Source organism: Mycosarcoma maydis, chromosome 6, assembly GCF_000328475.2.
Source record: "Mycosarcoma maydis chromosome 6, whole genome shotgun sequence".
Lineage (NCBI taxonomy): Eukaryota > Fungi > Basidiomycota > Ustilaginomycetes > Ustilaginales > Mycosarcoma > Mycosarcoma maydis.
The window spans coordinates 369,495-390,543 of NC_026483.1; the positions used below are offsets into that span (position 1 = coordinate 369,495).

Consider the following 21,049-nt stretch of genomic DNA (forward strand, 5'->3'; position numbering starts at 1 on the left):
CAAGAAGGTCAACCCGCACGCTGTCAACAACGACAAGGACCTCGATGTCTCGCTCAAGAACGATTCGGGCTTCTTTGGCAGCTTCTTCCAGAAGGGCAGTCAGCAGAACACCCAGGCGGTCAAGGCCAAAAAGGCGCTCATGGAGGCTCCACCGCCGTCACTCAAGGCTTCGGGTCAGTTCAGCCAGCGTGAACAGCTCGAGACTGAAGTAGTCAAGCTGCTCATTCAGAGCTATTTCAACGTGGTCAAGGTCGAGACCATCTCAATGGTGCCCAAGTGCATCATGCTCAACCTCGTCACCCAGTCCAAGGAACAAATGCAGAAGGAACTTTTGCAGGAGATCTACAGGCCAGACGTGCTCGAGGAGTTGATGAAGGAGTCCGATCACGTCGTGGCGAGGAGGAAGGAGTGTGTCAAGATGATCTCGGCACTCGAGACCGCCAGCGAAATTATCGCCACTGTATAGCGCTCGATCATCATTCCTCCAAGTGTGCCGGTTCGTTCTCTCTCGTGCAGTAACCCCTAAATGTAAATTCAAGTTGGCCTATCTCAAAGACGTTGGATTCGATTCGAGATGTGATGATGTTCATAAAGTGTATGATCGCATTCTGAGGTAGCTAAGTCGACAGAAGAGACAGAGTAGACAGAGTAGACGCTACGAATCATGCTCGTCTCTGAGCTTCTTTCTCGCATCGTCGGCGTCTTGATCCGAAGTGCGCTTGATGCCTCTCTTTGCGTCTTCCAGAAACTGGTTGATGGCAAAAGGATCGCTGGTGTCCTTTTCAAACTGAACAGGGCCGCTTCTGACTGGTGCGCTGCCACTGCCTGAATCGCGATCCGCATCACCTTGAACGCCTCTGAACTTGCTCTGACCCAGACCGAAACGATCGTTCTTGCCGAGCTCTTCTTCCAACGCTGTATCGTCGGCTCCACTGTAAATGTCGTTGGCCCCACCTCTTGCTGCCGGTCTCCTGTAGATTGCCGCAGCAGCGCTGCTACCGGAGAACAGCGGTTTGTCGTACAGGTTGTACGAGTCTTCATCTCCGTACCCAGCAGCGAGTGATTCGCCCTGGTTGAAAAGTCGACTATCCGTCATCGACTCTTTCGACGCCGTGGGCTTGGCCAGACCCAAAGCCACTTTTTCAGAGATGTCACGGTTCTGCTCTCGAAGCAGTTGCTTGGTTCGCTGTTCGATGCCCATGTTGGACATGCGTAGTTCGCGTTGTCGTTCGCGACGACGTTCTTCACGAATACGATCGCGTTCTCTTGCTCCTTCATCGTCTTCTTCATCGGATGCTGCAGATTCGTCGGAATCGGAATCGGATCTGTAGCCTGCAAGCATTGCCGACATGCCTCCTTCTGCTCTTGGTGTCGCTCGAGTGGGACGTGCGTCCGAATCAGCCAATCGTGAAGCCACATCATCGTCACGTCCCAACACGGATGGCGTAGCAGAAGACACTCCGGCTCTCTCCTCCCTCGCGCGCTGAGCCAGGTTCCGCAAATGCTCCTCCTTGGCCGCCTTCTCCTTGGCCGCCAGTTTCTGCTGCATAATACTACGCTGTCGCACCTCCTCTCTCGCATGCCTATCGGCCAAATGGAGCGCTTCGGCAAATTGCGCAAAGTTGTCGTTGATCACCACGTCCTGAATGCCACTAGCGTCCGCAGCGAGTCGCTTGTCGAGAGGTATGGTGTAGCCCTTGTTATTTTTCCAGTTCGAGACGGCAGGCGGGATCATCCAATCCTTCTGCTCCTGCGCGGTCACTTTGCGCGGAGGAGAGCGTAACACAGGTGGTGGGGGGGAAGGTGGTCCAGCAGCCGTCTTTTTGAATCGATGGCGAGGTGGTTCCAACGGATCACGCTGTGCTTCGGTCATCTTGATGATGCGTTGTGTGCCGTTGCCTGCACCCTGCTGTGCCGGCGTATAACGGATGAATTGCGCCGCTTGCTGCTGGCCCGGTAGGTTTCCAGCTTTGGGCACGACCGGCTTGTTCTTACCTTTTGTGATGGCTTCTAGCGCAAGACGCGTTCGTTCGGTATTGCTCATCACCTCCTCGTGCGACGGTCGTTCAAAACCAGAGTTACGATCCTTCTCTTTGATATCCGTTCGCTGAGACAGCGGTACGAGATCCTTGAACTCCGTTTGAACCGTTTGTCCGGGACGCAAGCTTTGTTTTACAATAGCATCGTAACGTTTATTCCCTTCGCCATCGATGCGCATGGCAAGTTTGTTGGAGGTGGCCGCGGAACGATTTCGACCCATGTCGAGTGGATACTGGGCAACATGGCATTCCGGATAGGCACCACCATTGGCATAATCGGCCTGTGTGCGCGGTCTCCATGCTGCTCGCTGGCCGTAAGGAGGGATGCTAGGGGAAGATGTCGAGACGAGAGCGCTGGATGAGGATGAAGTGGAGGGCCCAGCCTCGGTGTTATCGTACTCATCATTCTCGTCATCGTCACGAGAGTGTGGGAGCGCGCTATATTTTGGCGCTGGCAAGAAGCTCTGTAGTGTAGCTGACATCTTGAAGCGAGTGTGCCCGTCGCTGGACTTGATGTAAGGATCAAGGAGCATGGTAGAGAGAGGTCAGGCTCCACTGTAAGCTGGAAACCAGTGAAAATTCAGCTTCCAACTCGGTTGTTAACCCGATTCGCACTTCTACAACACTAAGTTAGTAACTCACGACAAATACATCCGTGATGCACGATCGTGTATGCCCCGATTCTCTGTGCGATTGGCAGTCAGTCTTCCGATGCGGTTTTCTTTCTTCCGATTTCCGCTTGACGCGACTCTCGCTCAGACGAACGAGACTTACTGTCCACAGTCACACACTCATTCCCTCAGTCACTCCATCACTCTGTCACTCTGTCACTCCATCACTACATCACCCATCAATCCAGGATGGCTCAGTCATCGAAGCTTACCAACTAGCCATACCGTATCGCATGCGAAGGCTCTGCCTTTGACAACTTATCGGCCAACGGACGCTTCAGTGGGCACGGCCTTGATTTCTCGCTGCAGCATTTCTGCATTCACACTCTCCCTCTCGCCTAAGCTTTGACCGCTTCCTGTTCTGCTTTTCGGCTGGCTCAGCTCTTTGGTTGCGGAAGCACTTGACTCACATACAGCTCCTTGGGACGATACAACTGCGTCGCACCAACACACCACGCGCATAGGCATAGATTCGTTACGATTCGCACAACTCTGATGCTTTGCACGTTCTTATAGCGACACGCATGGCAGAATCAAGCGCATACATTCTTCCAAGAGCTTGCTAGCTGTCGATAGCGACTAGAAACGTGACTTGGCCTCGACTGAAAAACTTCTGACTCACTTGATTCTGTCGGTAGCCCGGATTGCGTCGACGACCTCAAGTTTCGAACAGAAATGTCCAAGCAAAGAGGAACGGCTGCCTACCGTGGTTTCACCGTGAGCCATCAACGTGTAGTTCTCGACCTCAGCTTCAACGGTACATTGGTCGGCTTCACAGAGCTTACCATTATTCCAACGCATCGTGGCCTTCGAACCATTCATCTCAATTGTCGGCAGGCTTCTGTTCAGTCGGCCACAGTGAACAATCATCCCGCCGATTTCTCCTATTCTGATCACCTCACAGGTGCTACCATTTCAGAGACACGTGATGTTCATCGGTATCCCGAGCTCAAGCGAAGGATCTATGCGGCAGCCTCTGACGGCGTACACGGCGAGCTCAGTATCCTCATCCCTCCTGATGTGCATGTTCAGACACAGCGCGCAGGCAGCAGAGACCCCAGTATCGCTCCAGATGATGCACCTACTCCAGGTGGTACGTCTACCACCGAGCTAGCACCCATTTCCGTCCGCGTCAACTACTATCTCAAGAATCCGACCGATGGCCTCCAATTCATGCGTCCAACCGCGGATGCACCGTACCGCGTGCCCCATCTCTACACCATCACCTCTTCACCGGACGCAGCACGAACCTGGGTTCCATGCGTCGATAGCTTGTGGGAGCGATGCACTTGGGAGTTCGAGCTGATTGTGCCCAAGTCGCTACACATTGCTGAGGACGAAGAGGAGGCCGCAGCCAACCAGTCAGCGAATTTACCAATCGAGCAGGCACCAACAACAAACGTAGATACATCGGATCCCGACTCGCAGGTGGTTGTTGTCTGTACCGGCGATTTGATGGAGCAAGTTACCCATCCCAACAACCCTTCCAAGACAATATTCTGTTACACACAAGCCGTGCCCACCTCGGTCCAGCACATCGGTTTTGCCGCAGGACCGTTTCACATCATGCGCATCGAGGCCACCAACCGTCACGGTGGTCAAGTGACAACTGGCATTGTGACTGAGGTCTCTGCAGGTGCATCTGCCGTCGTGGATGACTCTGGTCAGCCCGAGATTCTTGCCTTTTGCTTGCCCGGGCGTGAAGACGAACTTCGCAACTCCATCAGCTTTACACGCCAAGCGCTTGACTTTTTTTCGCAGCAGTATGGTTCATACCCGTTCGGTGCCTTTCGAATGGTTTTTGTCGACGAGCCTCCGCAGGATTGTACCACTCAGTCCATGATAGCCGTCTGTTCCAACGATTTGTTGCATCCCACTTCGGTCATCGACCAGGCCATTGAGAATCGCCAGATTCTAAGTCACGCCATCGCATTCCAATGGGTAGGAATCAACATCATTCAGGCGACGTGGGCTGACACGTGGCTTGTCAATGGTCTTGGCCTCTACATCAACGGTCTCTTCCTGCGAAGACTGATGGGCAACAACGAGTACCGTTTCCGGCTGAAGAAGGACCTCGATCGGCTTTGCGCCTGGGACATCGGCATGCCGCCTTTGTATGAAGCGGGTGCATTCGAGCCCCCGGATGCGGCTACGCTGCCGTTTGTTAACCTCAAGGCTCCGCTCGTGCTTCACATCCTCGACAGGAGGCTGCGCAAGATGGGAGCTTCCGTCGGTCTTGGTCGTGTCATTCCCAAGGTGTTTCTGCAAGCCATGACGGGTGAGATGACCAACAATATGCTCAGTACCCAGCTCTTCCTGCGAACCTGTCGGAAGGTCAGTGGTGCTGATCTGCGTTTGTTTACCGAGCACTGGATCCGTGGAAGCGGCTGTCCGCGCTTCATCTGCAGCGCCAACTTCAACCGCAAGAAACTACTCATTGAGATGAACATCCGCCAAGAAGTGCCTGCCGCCCAATTTGCAGCCGCAAGGCCCGGCGATGCTTTGGCTGCAAATGCAGTGCCGCTGTTCGAGGGCCAAATGACGGTGCGAATCCACGAGGCGGATGGCACGCCCTACGAGCACGTGCTTGAGATCAAGGGACCAGCCAAAAGATACGAAGTGCCATTCAACACCAAGTACAAGCGAGTACGTCGAAATACGAAGCGCTTTCAGGCCCGCCAAGCCGCCGCTGCTGCAGCTGCTCAAGGTGACCAGGAAGCGCAAGAAGCTATCGGGCTCATCGATCTTGGATTCGGTCTGGGTATGTGGGAGGATGAAAAGGCGCGAGAAGAGTGGAAGGTGGCCGATTGGACCGAAGAAGACGAAGAAAAGATGTCGTCAGCACCGTACGAGTGGATCCGCATGGACGCCGACTTTGAGTGGCTCGCCAGCATCCACTTTGAACAGCCAGACTACATGTGGGTCTCTCAGCTGCAACGCGATCGCGATGTGGTGGCACAGGTGTCTGCGGTGCATGCTCTGGCTCAAATGCCTAGTCTGGTCACTTGCAGCATGCTTACGCGCACAGTGCTCGTCAACAAATACTTCTATCGTGTACGCACTGAAGCTGTGCACGCATTAGTGCACTGTGCCATCCCGCAGCTTGACAACCTTGGGCTCTTCCACCTTCTCAAGCTCTTCCGAACACAATTCTGCCACGATCCACCGGACGAAGCTTCCATCGAGAACCCGCTCGATGTGCCGTGCATTCCTCGTGCGAATGACTTTAGTGACGCTGCCGACTACTTTCTGCAGCGTGCACTGATCCATGCCATCAGCCGCGTCCGCAATCCTGACGGTCGCACTCCGCCACAGGTCAAGCGCTTCCTGATCAACCTGCTGCGTTACAACGACAACTCGACAAACCACTTTGTCGACGATTTCTACCTGGCTGGCGCCATAAATGCGCTTGCCAGCGCCTTTATTCCGATAGAGTCTGCTGTTGCGGCCACACAGGATGCAGACATGGCCAGTGAGGAGAGCTTCCTTTTGGCTCATGCTGTTGCCGAGGTGGAGCGTTTGCAGGAGCTTGATCGACTGGTGCCATCGTATCACAATGTGATCACGCTGGCTTCACTCGACTTTCAGGTAGCCATGATGCTGGCCAACCTGAAGCCCAAGGATCTGCAGCTCTTCTTCACGTACACACGCCAAGGCAACTTTACGCCCGTTCGGATTGCGGCGCTGAACTGCCTCCTGCTCGTCGGCAATTTGGACCATCGCGTGATCGCGCGCTACTGCTTTGCGCTTCTGCGCCTCGATGAGAATCGCACCGTCAAGCGAGCGTTGGCGCGCGCAATGTGCGAGGGCCTTGCGGTGGCGATGAGCACAGGTATGTTTGGTGGCGGTGGCTTGCGCGGACCAGAAGCGCTGCTAATCGAAGAAGACAGCGGACATGTGAATGCCGCCGAAAAGGCCCGAGATGCGCAGCTTGAGGCGATGCTCAAGACGCTCAAAAAGGAGATCGGACGCTCAGCAGGAGTGCGCGAAGGCTTTCTGTCAGCATTGCTTGCTCCTAGTGTGGATGTAGAAGCACGATGGGCACTGTTGAAGCTAGCAGAGCTGCTCTTCCGCCCTGCAGAGGAGAAGGAGCTGCCGTTGCAACACAAGGTGCAACTCCGTGTCAGGATGCCGAGCACACCCAACACGATCGACGCAGCTCCGCTTGAGTCGTCATCGATCTCGAAGATCAAGCTCGTTCGACCATCCACTGCGACTGGTGGCGACGAGGCAGTGCCCACGACTCCTTCTGCCACAGCGACCAACGCGCCTCGAGTCGCGTTTGAGACTCCGGAGAAGCCTCCTGCTAGTGCGTCGGACAAAAAGAAGCTCAAGCCGAAGAAGGCCAAGCCGCTGGCACCAGGGCAGGCATCGGGCATGTCTTTTGCAGACTTGACAGCATGCAGAAACACGCTCAAGAAACTCATGCAGAACAAGTTTGCGGCCATCTTTCTAAATCCGGTGGACCCTGTACGTGATCAGGCGACAAATTACTTTGACATCATCAAGGAGCCCATGGATCTCGGATCCATCCTCAACAAGCTGGATAGCGGGCAATACAAGGACCGGCACGAACTGCGCGCCGACTTTGAGCTGATGATCAGCAATGCCAAGACGTACACTCCTGACGCGAAAGCATGGGCGCACAAACAGGCTGTAGGGCTCGAAAAGGTGTTTGTTCCACTGTGGAACAGGATGGAGAAGACATTGGAGCAGTCGGCGGCGCGTCAAAAGGCAGCTCAGGATGCTGCGCTCGCCAACGAGCAGGTTGGAGGTGTATCAAACTCTCCCGAACGACCTTCGCCCGCCAAGCTGGATGCATCTGCTGCGGCTGCGGCAACTGCTCCCGCATCAGTTGGGAAAGTTGGAAATGGGATTGGCAGGGAAGCATCCACGCCGAGCCCGGCGGCTCCCAAGCTTTCGCTCAAGTTCAAGCTCAAGACGAAATTAGCAGGCGAAGAGTCACCTGCGCCGATGTCAACTCCCACGCCAAAACCGAGAGCACCCGTGGTAGAGACGTCGGCTGCGCCTGCCTCTCCTCCTTCGATCAAGCTGAAGAAGCCGCTGATCAAGCTCAAGAAAGGCAATCACGACGACGCTGCTGCACCTGAGGTGCGGACACCACCACCTCCTTTGGCAGCTAAGTCGAGTGAGGGATTGGCGCAGAGCGTTGACGACGACATCTTAGAGGCGCTTGGAGAGGTGCCCAAGGCAAGCAAGGCAAAGCCGAACAAGGTGACGTCGAATTTGAGCAAGGTTGCTGCGTCTGCGTCACCAGTGCCAGGACCTACGGCATCGCCAAGCAGCAACAAGAAGAGCAGGGTGGTAGCTTCGCATGCGACTGGGGCAGTGATCTCGAACGATGTTGCGACAGGCTCGACCCTGGCAGCGTCTCCAAGCAAGGACATTGCCAAATGGGCGGAAGCCGATCCGATCGGGGCGACTGCTGCCATGGCAGTGAACAGCAAAAAGTGCAAGGTGCTGTTACAGGTGCTTAAAAAGGCGCCGTCCTCGATCTTCTTCCGGTTCCCCGTGGACCCAATCCGCGACGGACTGCCGACGTATCTGGATGAGATCCAGCAGCCGATGGATCTGAGCACAATGGAGAAGAAGGTCAACCAAGGGGCGTACACGACCATGGGCGAATTTGCGTCGGACATGGAGCTCATCTTTGCCAATTGTCGACAGTTCAATCCGCCGGGTACGGAGCCGTGCCAGCATGCGGATGAGCTGGAACGCCTTTGGCGTAAAGAATGGGCCAAGGCGGTGACGCCGAGATTGGAAGCTAACGAAAAGCGGGCTCTGGTTGGACTAATGAACCGACTGAAAACGCACCAGTCGTCGCTGCTGTTCCGCGAGCCCGTGGATCCGGTGGCTCTCGGCATCCCGACGTACTTTGACGTGATCGCAAAGAAGGACGCGAGGGACCTGAGTCTGATTGAGGCCAAGTTGAAGGGCGACAAGTACGACAGTTTTGCAGCGCTGGATGCGGACGTCAAATTGATGTTGCGCAATTGCTACACCTTTAATGCGGCGGACGAGGCGATTGTGGGGATCGCAAAGGGATTCGAGACGTATTACAAGAGGGAGTTGGCTCATGCCAAGCAGCAGGCAGGGGTGAGCGGGTCGGGGGAGGGCAGTGCAGGTGGAGCAAAAAGGAAGCTGCCTGCGAATGGAACGGCCGCGAATGGAAGCAAGAAGGTCAAGAGTGGGTGACTGGCTAATTGGAATAAAAATAACGTGGTGTTACAGTGTTTGTGTGATCATTCGCATATGTGTCTGTGAGGAGTTTGCAGAGCGAGACGGGAAGCCAGTATGAATCGTAGGTGTGGTGGACAGGCTGATGGGCTAGCTTGACGAGGGTGGTGACACGTCGGAGGCGTGAATGAGGGGAATGAAGCCATAGGCCGCATGTGATGATAGTTGAATGCGACAAATTCGTGATTGCTACGTGGGATAGATGTGGGGGAACTTGTACGAGCTCGCGGTTATCATCTCAGACCTTAAATTCTCTGTTGCGCCTGCTCTGGCACTCACGATGGATAACCGGCACACCCTCTTGGCGTACTTCTGCGCAATCGTATGTTCTCTATTCGCAACTTCGGGCAGATTGCTTAGCGTCACTAAGTGACTTTTGACTCTTCGATTCCGCTTCTAGATACCTCTTCTTGGTCATAGTAAGCACTCTTCTACCTCAAAATCCCTTGTCCATGCATGAAGAACCGTAGAGGACAAGCCACTCCACCGTTGAATACGGATCGTTGAATTTGGATCTGTTGATCGCTGGATCAAGATGGTTTCAGTTACGAGTTGGCCCTGAAGAGATCTCGGCACATGGTCTAACAGGAAATGGTAAATGGCGTGTGATGTGTGGCCACAGGCACGAGGGTGAGGGTCGTGGGTCGTGGGTCGTGGGTCGTGGGTCGTGGGTCCCAAACGTCGCGTTTTTCCACGTATTTTTGAATGTCGTCGCAGGTTGATCTTTCAGCACGAATCACGAAATGCAACATCTTCTGCTCACTTGCGGGGCTTTCCGCGCTTCTTGGGCATCGAAGGCTCGTCGTCTCCGCTGCTGAGAGCTCCGGCCGTTGAAGTCTTGACCTTTCGTGCACGCAGATGGTGTTCGGGCTGTGAAGGTGTATCAGCAAAACGCAGCGAGGCATGCAACGAGCAGGGATGGTTAGTCATTCAGTGGCATATCTCGAGAGCGTTCGCACGGACTGTACTTACGATCCACTCATCCTGCACACCAGATGGCTTGGCAATGTCTGGCTTCTCGAACTTCTTGGGACCAGCCACTTTCTTCTCCTCGCCAAACACGTAGCTGCTCAAGATAAAGTAGGCCCCGCCAACGATGACGGCGAAGCCGATGACGTAGACCGAGATGAGCTGAAGGTCAAACCAGTTCTTCGGGGGCTCAACCACCTGCACCTTGCCACGGTACGCGTGGATGCGGTGCTTCTTGCCGGTCTGCTCGTCGTTGACCAACAGGCTGAACTCGACCTCAAGCTCTTGCGGCTTGAACTCAGGGACGAAGTCAAAAGGAAGATGAGGTGCTTTGCCAAACACGGTTCGGAGAGGACGCGACTTGAACGACGTGGTGGTCATGTTGCGCAACACGCGCCCACGCTGTCCATCCACCTTGTTCGGATTGAGGAAAGCGCCGGTGATCGACTGGAGTGTAAGCAGACGATCCTCCTTCCTCTCCTTGGGGGCATCGATGATCGAGAAGACGACCGTGTTGGCCTGGCCGTTCTTGACAACTGCACGAAGCGGTGACGAAGCATTTCAGCGTGGTTGTGAGCATTGAGCAGATGCAAACTGTTTCCAACACCAGATGGTGGTATATACTCACTAGAACCTGGGTTGTTGGGGAAGGTAGTTACAATGTTGAGCTCGGGAGTGTCGTGCGCCTGCGCTGCAACAAGGGCAGCAGATACCAGGCCAAGCAAAGCCGAAGCAACCAGAGGCAGGAACCGCATGACTATACCGAGCGAAAGAGAGCAGAACAAGATAAAGTCAAGTGCATATTGTCGTTAGCGGGGTATGCGCTGAGCACCACTGCGTACGATGCTGTACCTACTTAAGACCAGAAACGCGAACGAGAGCCAGATGAGAAGGGGATGGAAGAAGAAAGCCGGTGAGTGAGGAACGAGCTTGCAAATCCCGGGTTGAACTTATCAAATGCCAGTCAGGAAGCTTCTCAAAGCGTGTTCAAATAAGTTAGTGAATGTCCACCAAAGCTCTTGACTTCCAGACTCGATGCGCACGGAAGTCACGAGTCGTCGGTGTAGAACATATAAGCAAACAGAATTAACACGAATCGCCGATCAATTGTGAAGCCCCCGATGAACAGCACGTGTTGTCGGTCATGTCCGGCACAAATGGCCTGAGCAACTTGAAAATGTACCGATCCAGCCGGCCACTCCGCTTTCTCATTCGTGATTCGTGATTTGAAAGGCGGAGGTGCAGCTTTCTCCACACAGCTTCTAACTTATCTCCAAAGTGTGATTGCAGGACCTTGTTTTCTTCAAGACTTGCTTCATCCATCAACAACCTTGCTTCATTTCGTTCCTTGACACCATCTGTCTATCGTGTAAGTGATCGAGTCGATGCTGTGCCAACTATTCCTGTGGTTCGCCGCCTGTTATACGGACACAGACACACTGACAATCTTATCATTCAACCCTCTCATCCTCCTACCCTCTGGTACTTGTTCCCCCAACATGACCGTGTGCGGTCTCCTTGCTCATGTTCGCTGCTCGTGAAACATTGCTTCGCCTTGGCGTACGATAAACGCTCAAACATTTCGAAACGCTCGTACATTGTCACGGCCATCGGATCATTCTGATGGATCACGTCGGGAACGACATGTGAATGTAACCCGGGGCTTCTTGCCACGGCTGGCCGCATATGTTCCTGGAACTGGGATCGTGCCAAATTTGCCTTCACAAATCCTTGGCTGCTTCTCTGTTTTTTTGCCCCATCGCATTCCCCGCAATGGTGCACTAAATTACATCCCTTTACGATTGCTGATCGACCTGGATCCGGCATCCGTCACGATTTTCACGGCTCCTTTGCAATCCGTTGACGAATGCATCGATCGTGTCTACGATATGCGCTTGCTCGTCGTCACTGATGCTGTTCTCGCCGATGTCTTGACATCTCGGATTCTCGGGCGAACCCTCGGATCGAACATGTGCGCATCCAATAAATCGGGAAATTGGACCACTGCTTTTGACACTGGGTCATGCTCCTCGCTCCGACTCGACACAAACTGTCTGCCTGATTACCGAACGAAAAATCGCCCTGGTGCCTGCTTGCGGTGTATTCTGCATCGCCGTTCTATCACCGACTCGGCGCCGACTATCTCATTATACAACTACCCGTTACATCTCGCCTCACTCGGCCGCGTGCTAACCAACTCGGTCTTTGCTGATGGACGTGCTCGCCTTCTGTTGCCTGCAATTTTGCCTAATTTTCGGGTTCTGGCTCCATCCTTGCTCTCAATTTCATTACCCGCAATGGCAATATTCGCGGCGCTGGCATTTTCGCTCTCTGGATTTCGGATTTTCGGTCGATATTTGCGAAATTCGGCTGGTTCACTGCATGCGTTTTGACTAAACATTTTGTGCTCCGCTATTTTGGTCGCTCTCCCCGCACGCTTGCCCCAACCTGCTCGAAACAACACTTCCCTCGTGACTTTGCAAATGTCGCTTCTTCCTTTTCTTGGCTCTCTCGCCTTCCCTCGCCCTGCTCGACTCGTCTCTTTCTTCTCGTCGGGGTTGGCTTCTTTTGCTCTCTGCCTTTGTTGCCTTGTCTCCTTATACGACTCCACCCCCATTCCCATAAACGCTTTGGCCATCGACTACCTCGATCACTACATCAACGTTGCTTTGTTCCTGGCCTCCATCTCCTCACCATCTGCCACCTCCTCATATCCACTTTCTTAACGACACACGATGCATCCACGCCGCCTATCATCGCTTTCTGGGCCAATGCCTGTGGACAATACCGAACATATCCGCTTACGACAACCTTCGGTTTCTACCAAAACGTCGACTCATCATGATTCAACTGCAGTAGCGCGAAATCGAATTCAGCAAGTAACACGGCACATTACGCACAAGCTTCCTTCCACATTACAAAAAGACATGTCGACGCAAGAGTTCAAGCAGGCGCCGCACAAGCTGCTTGTCATTCCGGGACCCATCGAGGTCGCCGACGACGTGCTCCTGGCCAATGCTCACCCGGCCATGTCGCACGTTTCACCTGACTTCATTCCCGTCTTTGGTGACTGCATCCGCATGCTTCGAGAGGTACTCTTTGCGCCCAACTCGCAGCCCGTGTTGACTGCTGGTTCCGGCACGCTTGGCTGGGACCATGTCGCCGCCAATGTCATTCAACCTGGCGAGGAGGCGCTCGTTCTCAACTCGGGCTACTTTGGCGACAGCTTTGCCGATTGCCTGGAGACCTACGGTGCCAAGGTGGACCAGATCAAGGCACCCATTGGCTCTAAGCCTTCGCTCACTGAGGTGGAAGAAGCCCTGAAAAAGAAGCAGTACAAGGTGCTGACTTTCACTCACGTCGACACTTCCACTGGTGTGTTGAGCGACGCCAAGGGACTCGGAGAGCTTGTCAAGCGCGTCAGCCCCGAAACCATCTTGGTGCTCGACGGCGTCTGCAGTGTGGGAAGCGAGGAAATCCGTATGGAGGAGTGGGGCATCGATGTTGTCCTGACCGCCACCCAGAAGGGTCTCGGCTGCCCTCCTGGCCTGATGGTGCTCGCTGCCAGCAAAAAGGCCATCGCCGCCTTTGAGAAGCGTACGGTGCCTCCCAACAGCTACTTTGCCTCTTGGTCGAGGTGGCTGCCTGTTATGAAGGCGTACGAGGCTGGCACTGGTGCTTACTTTGCTACGCCTCCTACCAACCTCATCTACGCACTGCACGCCAGTCTGACCACAATTACCAAGGGATCGCCTTCGCTCGAGGACCGATTCCAGCAGCACGTGGCTGCGTCGGACCGTGTCAAGGACTTTGTTTCGCAGCTCGGGCTGAAGCAGCTCGCCGCTGACGGCAAGAAGGATGGCGCACACGGCATGACTGCTGTGCGCTACCCAGAGGGCCTCAAGGCGACCGACCTGCTGCCTAAACTTGTGGCCAAGAACATTGTAGTGGCTGCTGGTCTACACAAGCAGGTCAAGGACGAGTACTTCCGTATTGGTCACATGGGTATCACGGTTGTCAACGACAAGGAGCGTGGTGACATCGAGTACCTGCTTACCAGCATCAAAGAAGCTCTCGCCGAGGCAGGCTACAAGCCCTAGGCGCGACTTCGAAGGAGCCTTGGGAACAATCACACACAAATCGCTTGCAAATCACAATTCATTTTTGCATTCTTTGATCCCGACCACGTGCCAATGATATTGCTAGCGTTAAGATGTGTCGTATGTCTAGCGAATGAACTGGGCCAGCTCCAACAGGTCTGCAACAACCAGGTCGACGTATCCTGGCTTGCCTTCCGCTGGCAGTTGGTCTTCAGTTGGCCTGGATGAGATGAACACTGTCGTCATACCGCAAGCTTTTGCAGCCTCGAGATCGTATAGCTGGTATCAGGTTTACAGGTGGAGAGAGAGATCGCCTGCGTCAGCACTGATCGCAACATTGACTGCTGTTCTCGGAAAAGATACTTACATGCGCAGCGACCATGCAAGCCTTATGCGCATCGGCCTCGAGCTGGATGTCGAAGAGCTGCATGGCTTTGCGGTACATCAGTGGATCCGGCTTGAAACTGCCCATCATATCGGCGGTCAGTACAAAATCCCAAGCCAGGTTGGCGTGTTTGGCCATATCCACCATCAGGTTGAGATTGCCGTTGGTCAGCGTCCCGAGTTTGAAGTGTGCCTTCAATGCCTGCAGTCCCGCGACCGAGTCGGCCCAAGGCTCGAGCAGATGCCAAGTGAAATTGAGACGTTCCCGCACATCCTGGGTCCATGCTTGATCGAGCGCCTTCGAGACAGCTTTGGTAGCATGATGCGCGACAGCACGCGAGCTTTCTTTGCCTGGTGCAAGAGGGAGATCGGCAATGAGCCGATTGAGAGCGTTCATATGCATCTGATCCACTGTCACCTTGTCCGGATTGCCAATGTCTGCAAGTCGCTTTGTTTCGAGCTTGTACTGCTGACGCCACATGAGCGTGAAATACCGCCAATCGTAGTCTTGTTGCAGTGCCTGCAAAACGCTGGCATCAGCTATGGCGGTGTTCGCAATTTCCCATCGTAGCGCCTTGGTGACTGTATCCACATAGTCGACCACGGTTCCAAAGACATCAAAGTATAGCACCTCGACGCGGTCCATGATGGAACTGCCTTCTGACGACATTTTGGCGGCTCGACTAGCAGGATCAACCAAGAAAGAGATGGTTGATGCTGGTCGCGGAGAGAAAGGAAAGTGTTTCCTCCAACGTCAACGTCCAAAGGCGAATCGGAAGCCAGGGTCCACACCAGAATCGTACTTAGCAACCTGCTCGGACGACAGCGCATTTAGCACCACCTTCAGGTTGGCGAACCGAGACCAACCGACCCTCTTTCGGCTCTACAGCCGTTCGCAGGCCAAGGCAATTCTGTCTTTTTTAGCACACATGACACTCAAGTCGTCCGTTCTGCCCCCAATGCGGACAGACCATAACCTGCTCTCGTGTCTACACTAAGCTCTGACTTGAGAAAGGTATGTGACAAGCCACTCAAGGACTCAAGACTGGTTGGCAAACACTCGTGACTCATCGTCGCTGAAGCGCGAAGGGACGTGCGAATTGGCTTTGCACGGCTCGAGCCGTTCTGATTTTTCCTCCACAAGCTGCAGCCGTCCCAAAACGTGTGAAATCAAAGAGACTTTACAGTCACGAGTAACGCGTTCTCGCCGGTGCATGCTGCTGATGCTATTCACGATTCACTGATTCTTGATTTTTCAGTTGGTTAATCGTGAATGACGAATGACGAATGACGAATGATACAGGCTGAGCCGTCGTGAAAGGCTGCAAAACGGCGTTTAGACAAGAATGAGTCAACTCGAGGATCACACCAAAGACCGCCGCCACTCAACGTCGTTGTTCGTTGCTGTCACGACGCAACCATCCCGTACGCCAATATCAAGCACGTCATCCTCCCACGTTTAGGTCCACTTGGGACTCGGCTATAGCAGCTACGTCCGCGACCTTCAGTTTCGCCTTAGACTCTCCCAGTAGCCGACCAACGCGTCGTCTGATAGTCGAGGATAGCATCGACGATCGATGAGCAGCTTGAGGCCGACTGTCAAGTCCAACTTCGCTGATGGAAACGCGAGGACGCAACAATTTGATTCCATTGACCAGGGTTCAAAGCATCGCGATGGCGGGCGCAGCGCAATGCCTCACGCTCGCAACGATCTCAGCGTCCACCAGCAGCCAAAGCGTGGTGGACAGAGCATGAACCACCTGCTCTCTTTCACCCTGCCTCCCCGAAGTCGACCGCCTCTTGCTGGACCAGCCCGCAGATCGCGTAGAGGCGCGAGCTACACACCCTTTAACAAGGAGCGCTACGTCAATGCACAGTATCGCTTCCTTGTCAAGCCAACCGGCGACTACACGGCCTACTTTGCCGACCCGGACATCTACCTCAACTGGGCTGACATTCTCCAAGTTGTTATTCCGACGTCTTCGGCTCTCGCTGGAGTAGCCTCCTCTGCACCCATCACAGACCAACCTCGAGAGCCGGAACACGAAGGTGCTGCATGCCCTATCTGCCTTTCGCCACCCACCGCACCACGCATGACCAAATGTGGCCACGTGTTTTGCTACCCCTGCATCCTCCACTATCTCACTCTCAAGGATGATAACAACAACAAGCCTGCTGCACCAGCTCTACAGCCGTCGACGCAAAAGTGGCGACGATGCCCTATTTGTTGGGATGCAGTCTATGCGCGTGATCTCAAGGCGGTGCGCTGGTGGGACGCGCGCGCTGCAGCTCGTCAGCACGAGCTCAAGCTACAAGAGCAGCACGACCTCCAACGTGCTCAGCGCATAAGCGAGTTAGACGAGGATAGCCACATTGGCACAGCCGCCGACCTCAAGGACGAGAATGCGCCGAGCCTCACACACTCGCATCCCGACATGCTTGCATTGCGTCTAATTGAGCGACCCAACGTAACCACGCTAGCACTGCCGCAGTCGTCGACATGGCCTGCTTCCGTGCTGGACCACCCGCTCATACCAGTGCACTCGGCACCGTGGCACTTTCAACCAGACGTGATGAGCTTTGCCAAATTCATGCTAGCTACGCCAGAACTTCTCATTGAGTCGCTTGATAAAGACCTGCAAGAGCTGGACCAAGAGATCGACGTATTAAAAAGCTTCGGCACAGATGCAAGTGGGCTTCACTTTGTGGCACTGGCACAGAACAAGGTCAAGGAGCAAATGCAAAAAGTGCGAGACGAACTTGATCTACCCATCGTTCGCAGCTCCATCGGACAGGCGCGCAACCACCTCAGAGATCACCAAGCCACGCTGATGGGGCAGCTGCAGCGCACAGATCTGAGCCGACGCCAGCGCAAACGCCTGGAGCGCTCACAGACTGACGAGGAGCCGGATTCGATACCTCTCTCCAGCAGAGGCGAGCGGGCCGTCGCTCGTGACGGGACACCCGAGGCTGCTTTGGGCGCCGAAGAGTTCCTAGCGCTTCGGGTGCAAGCGCAGAGAGGGACGATAAGCCACACATCCTCTGACGACGGAAGCACCCTCCACAAGGACAGCATCGCATCGCGAGGAGCGACCGACGCGATGCACAAGAACGGCCACACCCGTCAGCCGAAACCACGCAAGAACGTCAACCCTCCACAACCCGAGTCGTCCTCCTATGTGTTCTTCCAGGCGGCATCGGGTCAAAGCATCTTCTTGCATCCTCTCGATACCAAGATCCTCCTTTCTCACTATGGCGCATACGCAAAGCTGCCACGTAATTTGGCCGTTAAAGTGGCTGGGGCGAATGAAGGCAGCATGAACGAGGAGTTACGTAGAAGATGCAAGTACCTCAATCACATTCCCATGGCGGCCGACGTCGTGTTCATCGAGGTGGATTGGGAAGGCATGGACCTGATCAGCAAGGCGACGCTGCGTCCATACGAGCAAGCGTTGCGCCAACGTCGCAATCGAAGACGAGACAAAGAGCGACGTGAGGATCGAGCCAAGACGCGAGCCGAGGAAGCTGAATTGGTCTCGAACCAAGGTGGACCTGCTGCAGCAGCAGCATATCGGAGGCAGCAGGAGCAACTTGCCGCATTTACGAGTGAGGCCAATTTTCCTTCGGATGGTCTCTCGCGCAGCTTTGAGCATGCACGAACTGGTGGAGGTGCGAGCGCAGCCGAAGGTGCATTTGCGTCACCGAGCTTCCGCGAATCGGCCATGTTCGGCGCCGAGCGCGAGTTTCCTTTGCATCCCGGAGCAGCCGAGACGGAAGACTTTCCTGACTCGTTGCGCGGCACGCGTGATGGCCTGGAACGCGTCTCGATCTCTTCGGACGATCAAACAGAGCGTGTAGGGCAGGGCGAAGCGAGTAAGCCACCGCGTAGAGCAGCGCCCGTGCAAAAGACGGTTTGGGGCACACCTGCCTCCAAGTCGAGCTTTTCCAATGCGATTCAGGGACGTGGCTCTGACGCCCATGGCATTTGGGACGATCAGATAGAAGATGCATGGCATGAACTCGAAGAGGACTACATTCTCGGCTCTACCACTTCGGGAAGGAGACCGACTGGGCCTGTTCGAGAGGGACGCGGACTTAACAAACAGAGCAGCTCCAGCGGCGGTGCCAATGCCAATGGCGCGATCAAGCCTCCAATCGGTGGACGAAGCTATACCTGGTCCAAGGAGAGCAGAGATGTCGCACCTAGGGAAAGTCAAGCGGAAGCCAGTTCGGCAGACGCACCAAGCTCGAACGTTGCCGCCGCGACAAAGCCGAAACGTGTTAAGAAGAAGCTTATACTCACTGGAGGCGGCGGCGGTCGTGGTTCTCGATAGCTGTCTGGTCTTTGTTCATCAGATGCAAAGTTTCAGTTCAACGTGCTTTCGATGGCGCAACGCGATCACACAAGATGGTTGTGGTTTACTTGCGCAGCTTCCCGCCATCTGTAATCTCATCGGCGTGCGTCGTGCGTCACGCGTATATCACGAATATGAATGGTGTCAGATTTAGTTAGTCTGCCTTATAGACTCACAATTCACAGAGTGAACTTACGAGTAATGACTGAGACATCTCGAGGGTTGATAAGGAGGGCATATGATTTCAGTCAGAAATGTTCATGATTACGTACGCCAACATTTGGCCACTTCACGATTCGTGCGATTCGTGATTGGTGACTTATGATTTGTGATTGACCACGTGCCGAGTCGTGAGTGTCACAGTCACGATTATTAGTAAAATGTGTAAAGTCACGAGTGGTGCTTTGATCAGCGACGAACAGGTCAAGTCAACCCCTTAGAATCACGAATGGTAAATCTGTTTCCCGATCTGGTGATGCTTCGATATGCGCGCTTCCCTTTCCGTGCCGACGTGCTGCATATCCTATGGGCGGTGCATGGCTTTTGCCACAGCTTCTACCTCGATTGATTGGGGCGATCAGCATACTAGAGGCGGCCTCAATTGGACTGTTCTGTATACGTAGCATCAAATGCTGCCAGTTGGATAGGCTGCTTGTAGCATCACCATGCTCCCATTTCTCGCCTCCTACAAGGGCAAGCGTTGCGACAGCCCCGCACCCTTCACCTCTCTCACCGACTTCAGACTACGACCCTTCAAGTTCGGCAGCACCAGTAACACTCCCAATAGCGAATGCGCGTATTCTGCGCTCAGCTCATCTACAGAGACCGCCGTTGTTGATACACCTGCGCACTCGCCAGGTCGCGATTCGGTGTCTTCCCTCGGCCGCTATGATGAGACAGGGTCGCCACCTGACTACTATAAGAAGCCGTCGTACTACTCTGCCTTGTTTGACAAAACGCATCGTCGCGTAAGGGGCGCTTCGCGCAGATGCAAGATCAAAATACTCGCGCTTGCGGTGTTGCCATGCCTCTACATCTTCTGCTATATCACCTTCCGCCCACCTAGCTACATCGTACTGCCGCCAGAAAAGTATGTTGAAGTGCTGTTAGCAACTCTGACGCAGCACATTCCAAGCCAGGCGTCACGTCAGGCGCTCAGCGACCACCTGAGAAGAATCGAGCACCCAGACTCGAGCAGCAGCACATCACTAGCTACGCAAACAAACAGCACACAACAGGCTTCGGCTTCATACTCAAACCCAGAGTCCATCGTACCCGCCACCATTTGGTCCTCGGACGGTAAACCGGCTCCCAGCACATGGTTTCACAAATGGTCCCAGATGGGCTTTGAACCCAGATTCTTCGACGATGCCGGCGCAGAGTCATACGTCCAAACGCACTTTGGTAACACCTCGATCCAGCAAATGTGGGACTCGATGCCGCGCTTCATTCTCAAAGCGGATCTCTTGCGCTACCTCCTCTTGCTGCAAGACGGTGGCACATGGAGCGATATGGACACTGTCCCACTCATGCACCGCACTAATTGGACCAAGGATACCGTTCCATTGTCATCCATCCTCCCCGACGACGCACTCTTTGGTCGGGCTAAACTCGAGCCGGCAGAACGAGCTCAGGGAGATGCAGCTTCTTCCGCGCGCGCTGAACCGGTAAGAGCGGTGATTGGAATCGAAAACGATCCCAACGAGAACCACGATCCACGCAATTTCTTCGAGAGATGGCGCTTGCTTCCTTTACGTCGGCACCGACCCCTGCAGTTTGTGCAGTGGACCCTGCATTTTGCGCCCAACCATCCGATCATTCTGGACGTGCTGCGACGAATTCTGCAAGCTAGCCAAGTATACCGAGCCTACCAAATCGAGCAGCAGCGTGACGCACACAGCGATGGTTGGGGTTGGAGTGAGAAAGGCACCAACAGCAAGAAGACGCAGGCTAAAGACGCGGAAGAGTACATCACGCATCCGTGGGACGGAACGTCGATGGAATGGAAGTGGCAAGCGGGTCATTGGAGATGGGGTTGGGACATTTTGTCGGTCGAGGAGTGGACCGGTCCAGCCGTGTATACGGATGCCGTGGTGAGTTACCTCTATGCAACTGCAGGAGTGCGACCGGAGGATCTGTCCATGCTGAAACAGCCAGTCCAGATTAGAGACGTCGTCATCGTGCCCAGTCTCGGATTCAATCCGACAGGCGCCAGACCGGAAGGCGTCAGTAGGCTTGTCCATTTGTTCAGGGGTTCTTGGAAGCAGTGATTC

The 21,049-nt window shown here is 54.5% G+C and overlaps 9 protein-coding genes across 9 annotated transcripts in view; 5 read left to right on the forward strand and 4 right to left on the reverse strand.

Moving 5' to 3' along the window:
- Positions 1 to 466, forward strand: part of UMAG_15047 (putative dynamin-like GTPase VPS1) — a gene marked incomplete at both ends in the record, with an annotated part of 2,090 nt that extends 1,624 nt beyond the window's left edge. Inside the window, one exon of the mRNA XM_011390955.1 lies at positions 2 to 466. Coding sequence (XP_011389257.1) covers positions 2 to 466 — 465 coding nt within the window. The remainder of the gene's footprint in view (position 1) is intronic.
- A 189-nt stretch (positions 467 to 655) lies between these two features.
- UMAG_02618 (putative transcriptional coregulator Snw1) lies at positions 656 to 2,521 on the reverse strand (the record flags this gene model as incomplete). Its single annotated transcript, XM_011390714.1, has 1 exon — positions 656 to 2,521. One exon carries the CDS (start codon positions 2,519 to 2,521, stop codon positions 656 to 658), a length of 1,866 nt encoding a protein of 621 aa, XP_011389016.1.
- An 864-nt stretch (positions 2,522 to 3,385) lies between these two features.
- On the forward strand, positions 3,386 to 8,926 carry UMAG_02619 (uncharacterized protein; the record flags this gene model as incomplete). Its single annotated transcript, XM_011390715.1, has 1 exon — positions 3,386 to 8,926. One exon carries the CDS (start codon positions 3,386 to 3,388, stop codon positions 8,924 to 8,926), a length of 5,541 nt encoding a protein of 1,846 aa, XP_011389017.1.
- Positions 8,927 to 9,727: 801 nt separating this feature from the next.
- Positions 9,728 to 10,692, reverse strand: UMAG_02620 (uncharacterized protein; the record flags this gene model as incomplete). Its single annotated transcript, XM_011390716.1, has 3 exons — positions 9,728 to 9,838; positions 9,941 to 10,473; positions 10,566 to 10,692. The coding sequence occupies 3 exons, from the start codon at positions 10,690 to 10,692 to the stop codon at positions 9,728 to 9,730; spliced, it is 771 nt and encodes a 256-aa protein (XP_011389018.1).
- A 1,400-nt stretch (positions 10,693 to 12,092) lies between these two features.
- On the reverse strand, positions 12,093 to 12,575 carry UMAG_10289 (uncharacterized protein; the record flags this gene model as incomplete). Its single annotated transcript, XM_011390872.1, has 1 exon — positions 12,093 to 12,575. One exon carries the CDS (start codon positions 12,573 to 12,575, stop codon positions 12,093 to 12,095), a length of 483 nt encoding a protein of 160 aa, XP_011389174.1.
- Positions 12,576 to 12,864: 289 nt separating this feature from the next.
- On the forward strand, positions 12,865 to 14,037 carry UMAG_10290 (putative alanine-glyoxylate transaminase; the record flags this gene model as incomplete). Its single annotated transcript, XM_011390873.1, has 1 exon — positions 12,865 to 14,037. One exon carries the CDS (start codon positions 12,865 to 12,867, stop codon positions 14,035 to 14,037), a length of 1,173 nt encoding a protein of 390 aa, XP_011389175.1.
- A 126-nt stretch (positions 14,038 to 14,163) lies between these two features.
- On the reverse strand, positions 14,164 to 15,091 carry UMAG_02622 (uncharacterized protein; the record flags this gene model as incomplete). Its single annotated transcript, XM_011390717.1, has 2 exons — positions 14,164 to 14,316; positions 14,405 to 15,091. The coding sequence occupies 2 exons, from the start codon at positions 15,089 to 15,091 to the stop codon at positions 14,164 to 14,166; spliced, it is 840 nt and encodes a 279-aa protein (XP_011389019.1).
- Positions 15,092 to 15,998: 907 nt separating this feature from the next.
- Positions 15,999 to 18,755, forward strand: UMAG_02623 (uncharacterized protein; the record flags this gene model as incomplete). The annotated part of the gene is made up of 1 exon (XM_011390718.1): positions 15,999 to 18,755. The coding sequence occupies one exon, from the start codon at positions 15,999 to 16,001 to the stop codon at positions 18,753 to 18,755; it is 2,757 nt and encodes a 918-aa protein (XP_011389020.1).
- A 686-nt stretch (positions 18,756 to 19,441) lies between these two features.
- Positions 19,442 to 21,046, forward strand: UMAG_02624 (uncharacterized protein; the record flags this gene model as incomplete). Its single annotated transcript, XM_011390719.1, has 1 exon — positions 19,442 to 21,046. The coding sequence occupies one exon, from the start codon at positions 19,442 to 19,444 to the stop codon at positions 21,044 to 21,046; it is 1,605 nt and encodes a 534-aa protein (XP_011389021.1).
- Between the last annotated feature and the right edge of the window lie 3 nt (positions 21,047 to 21,049).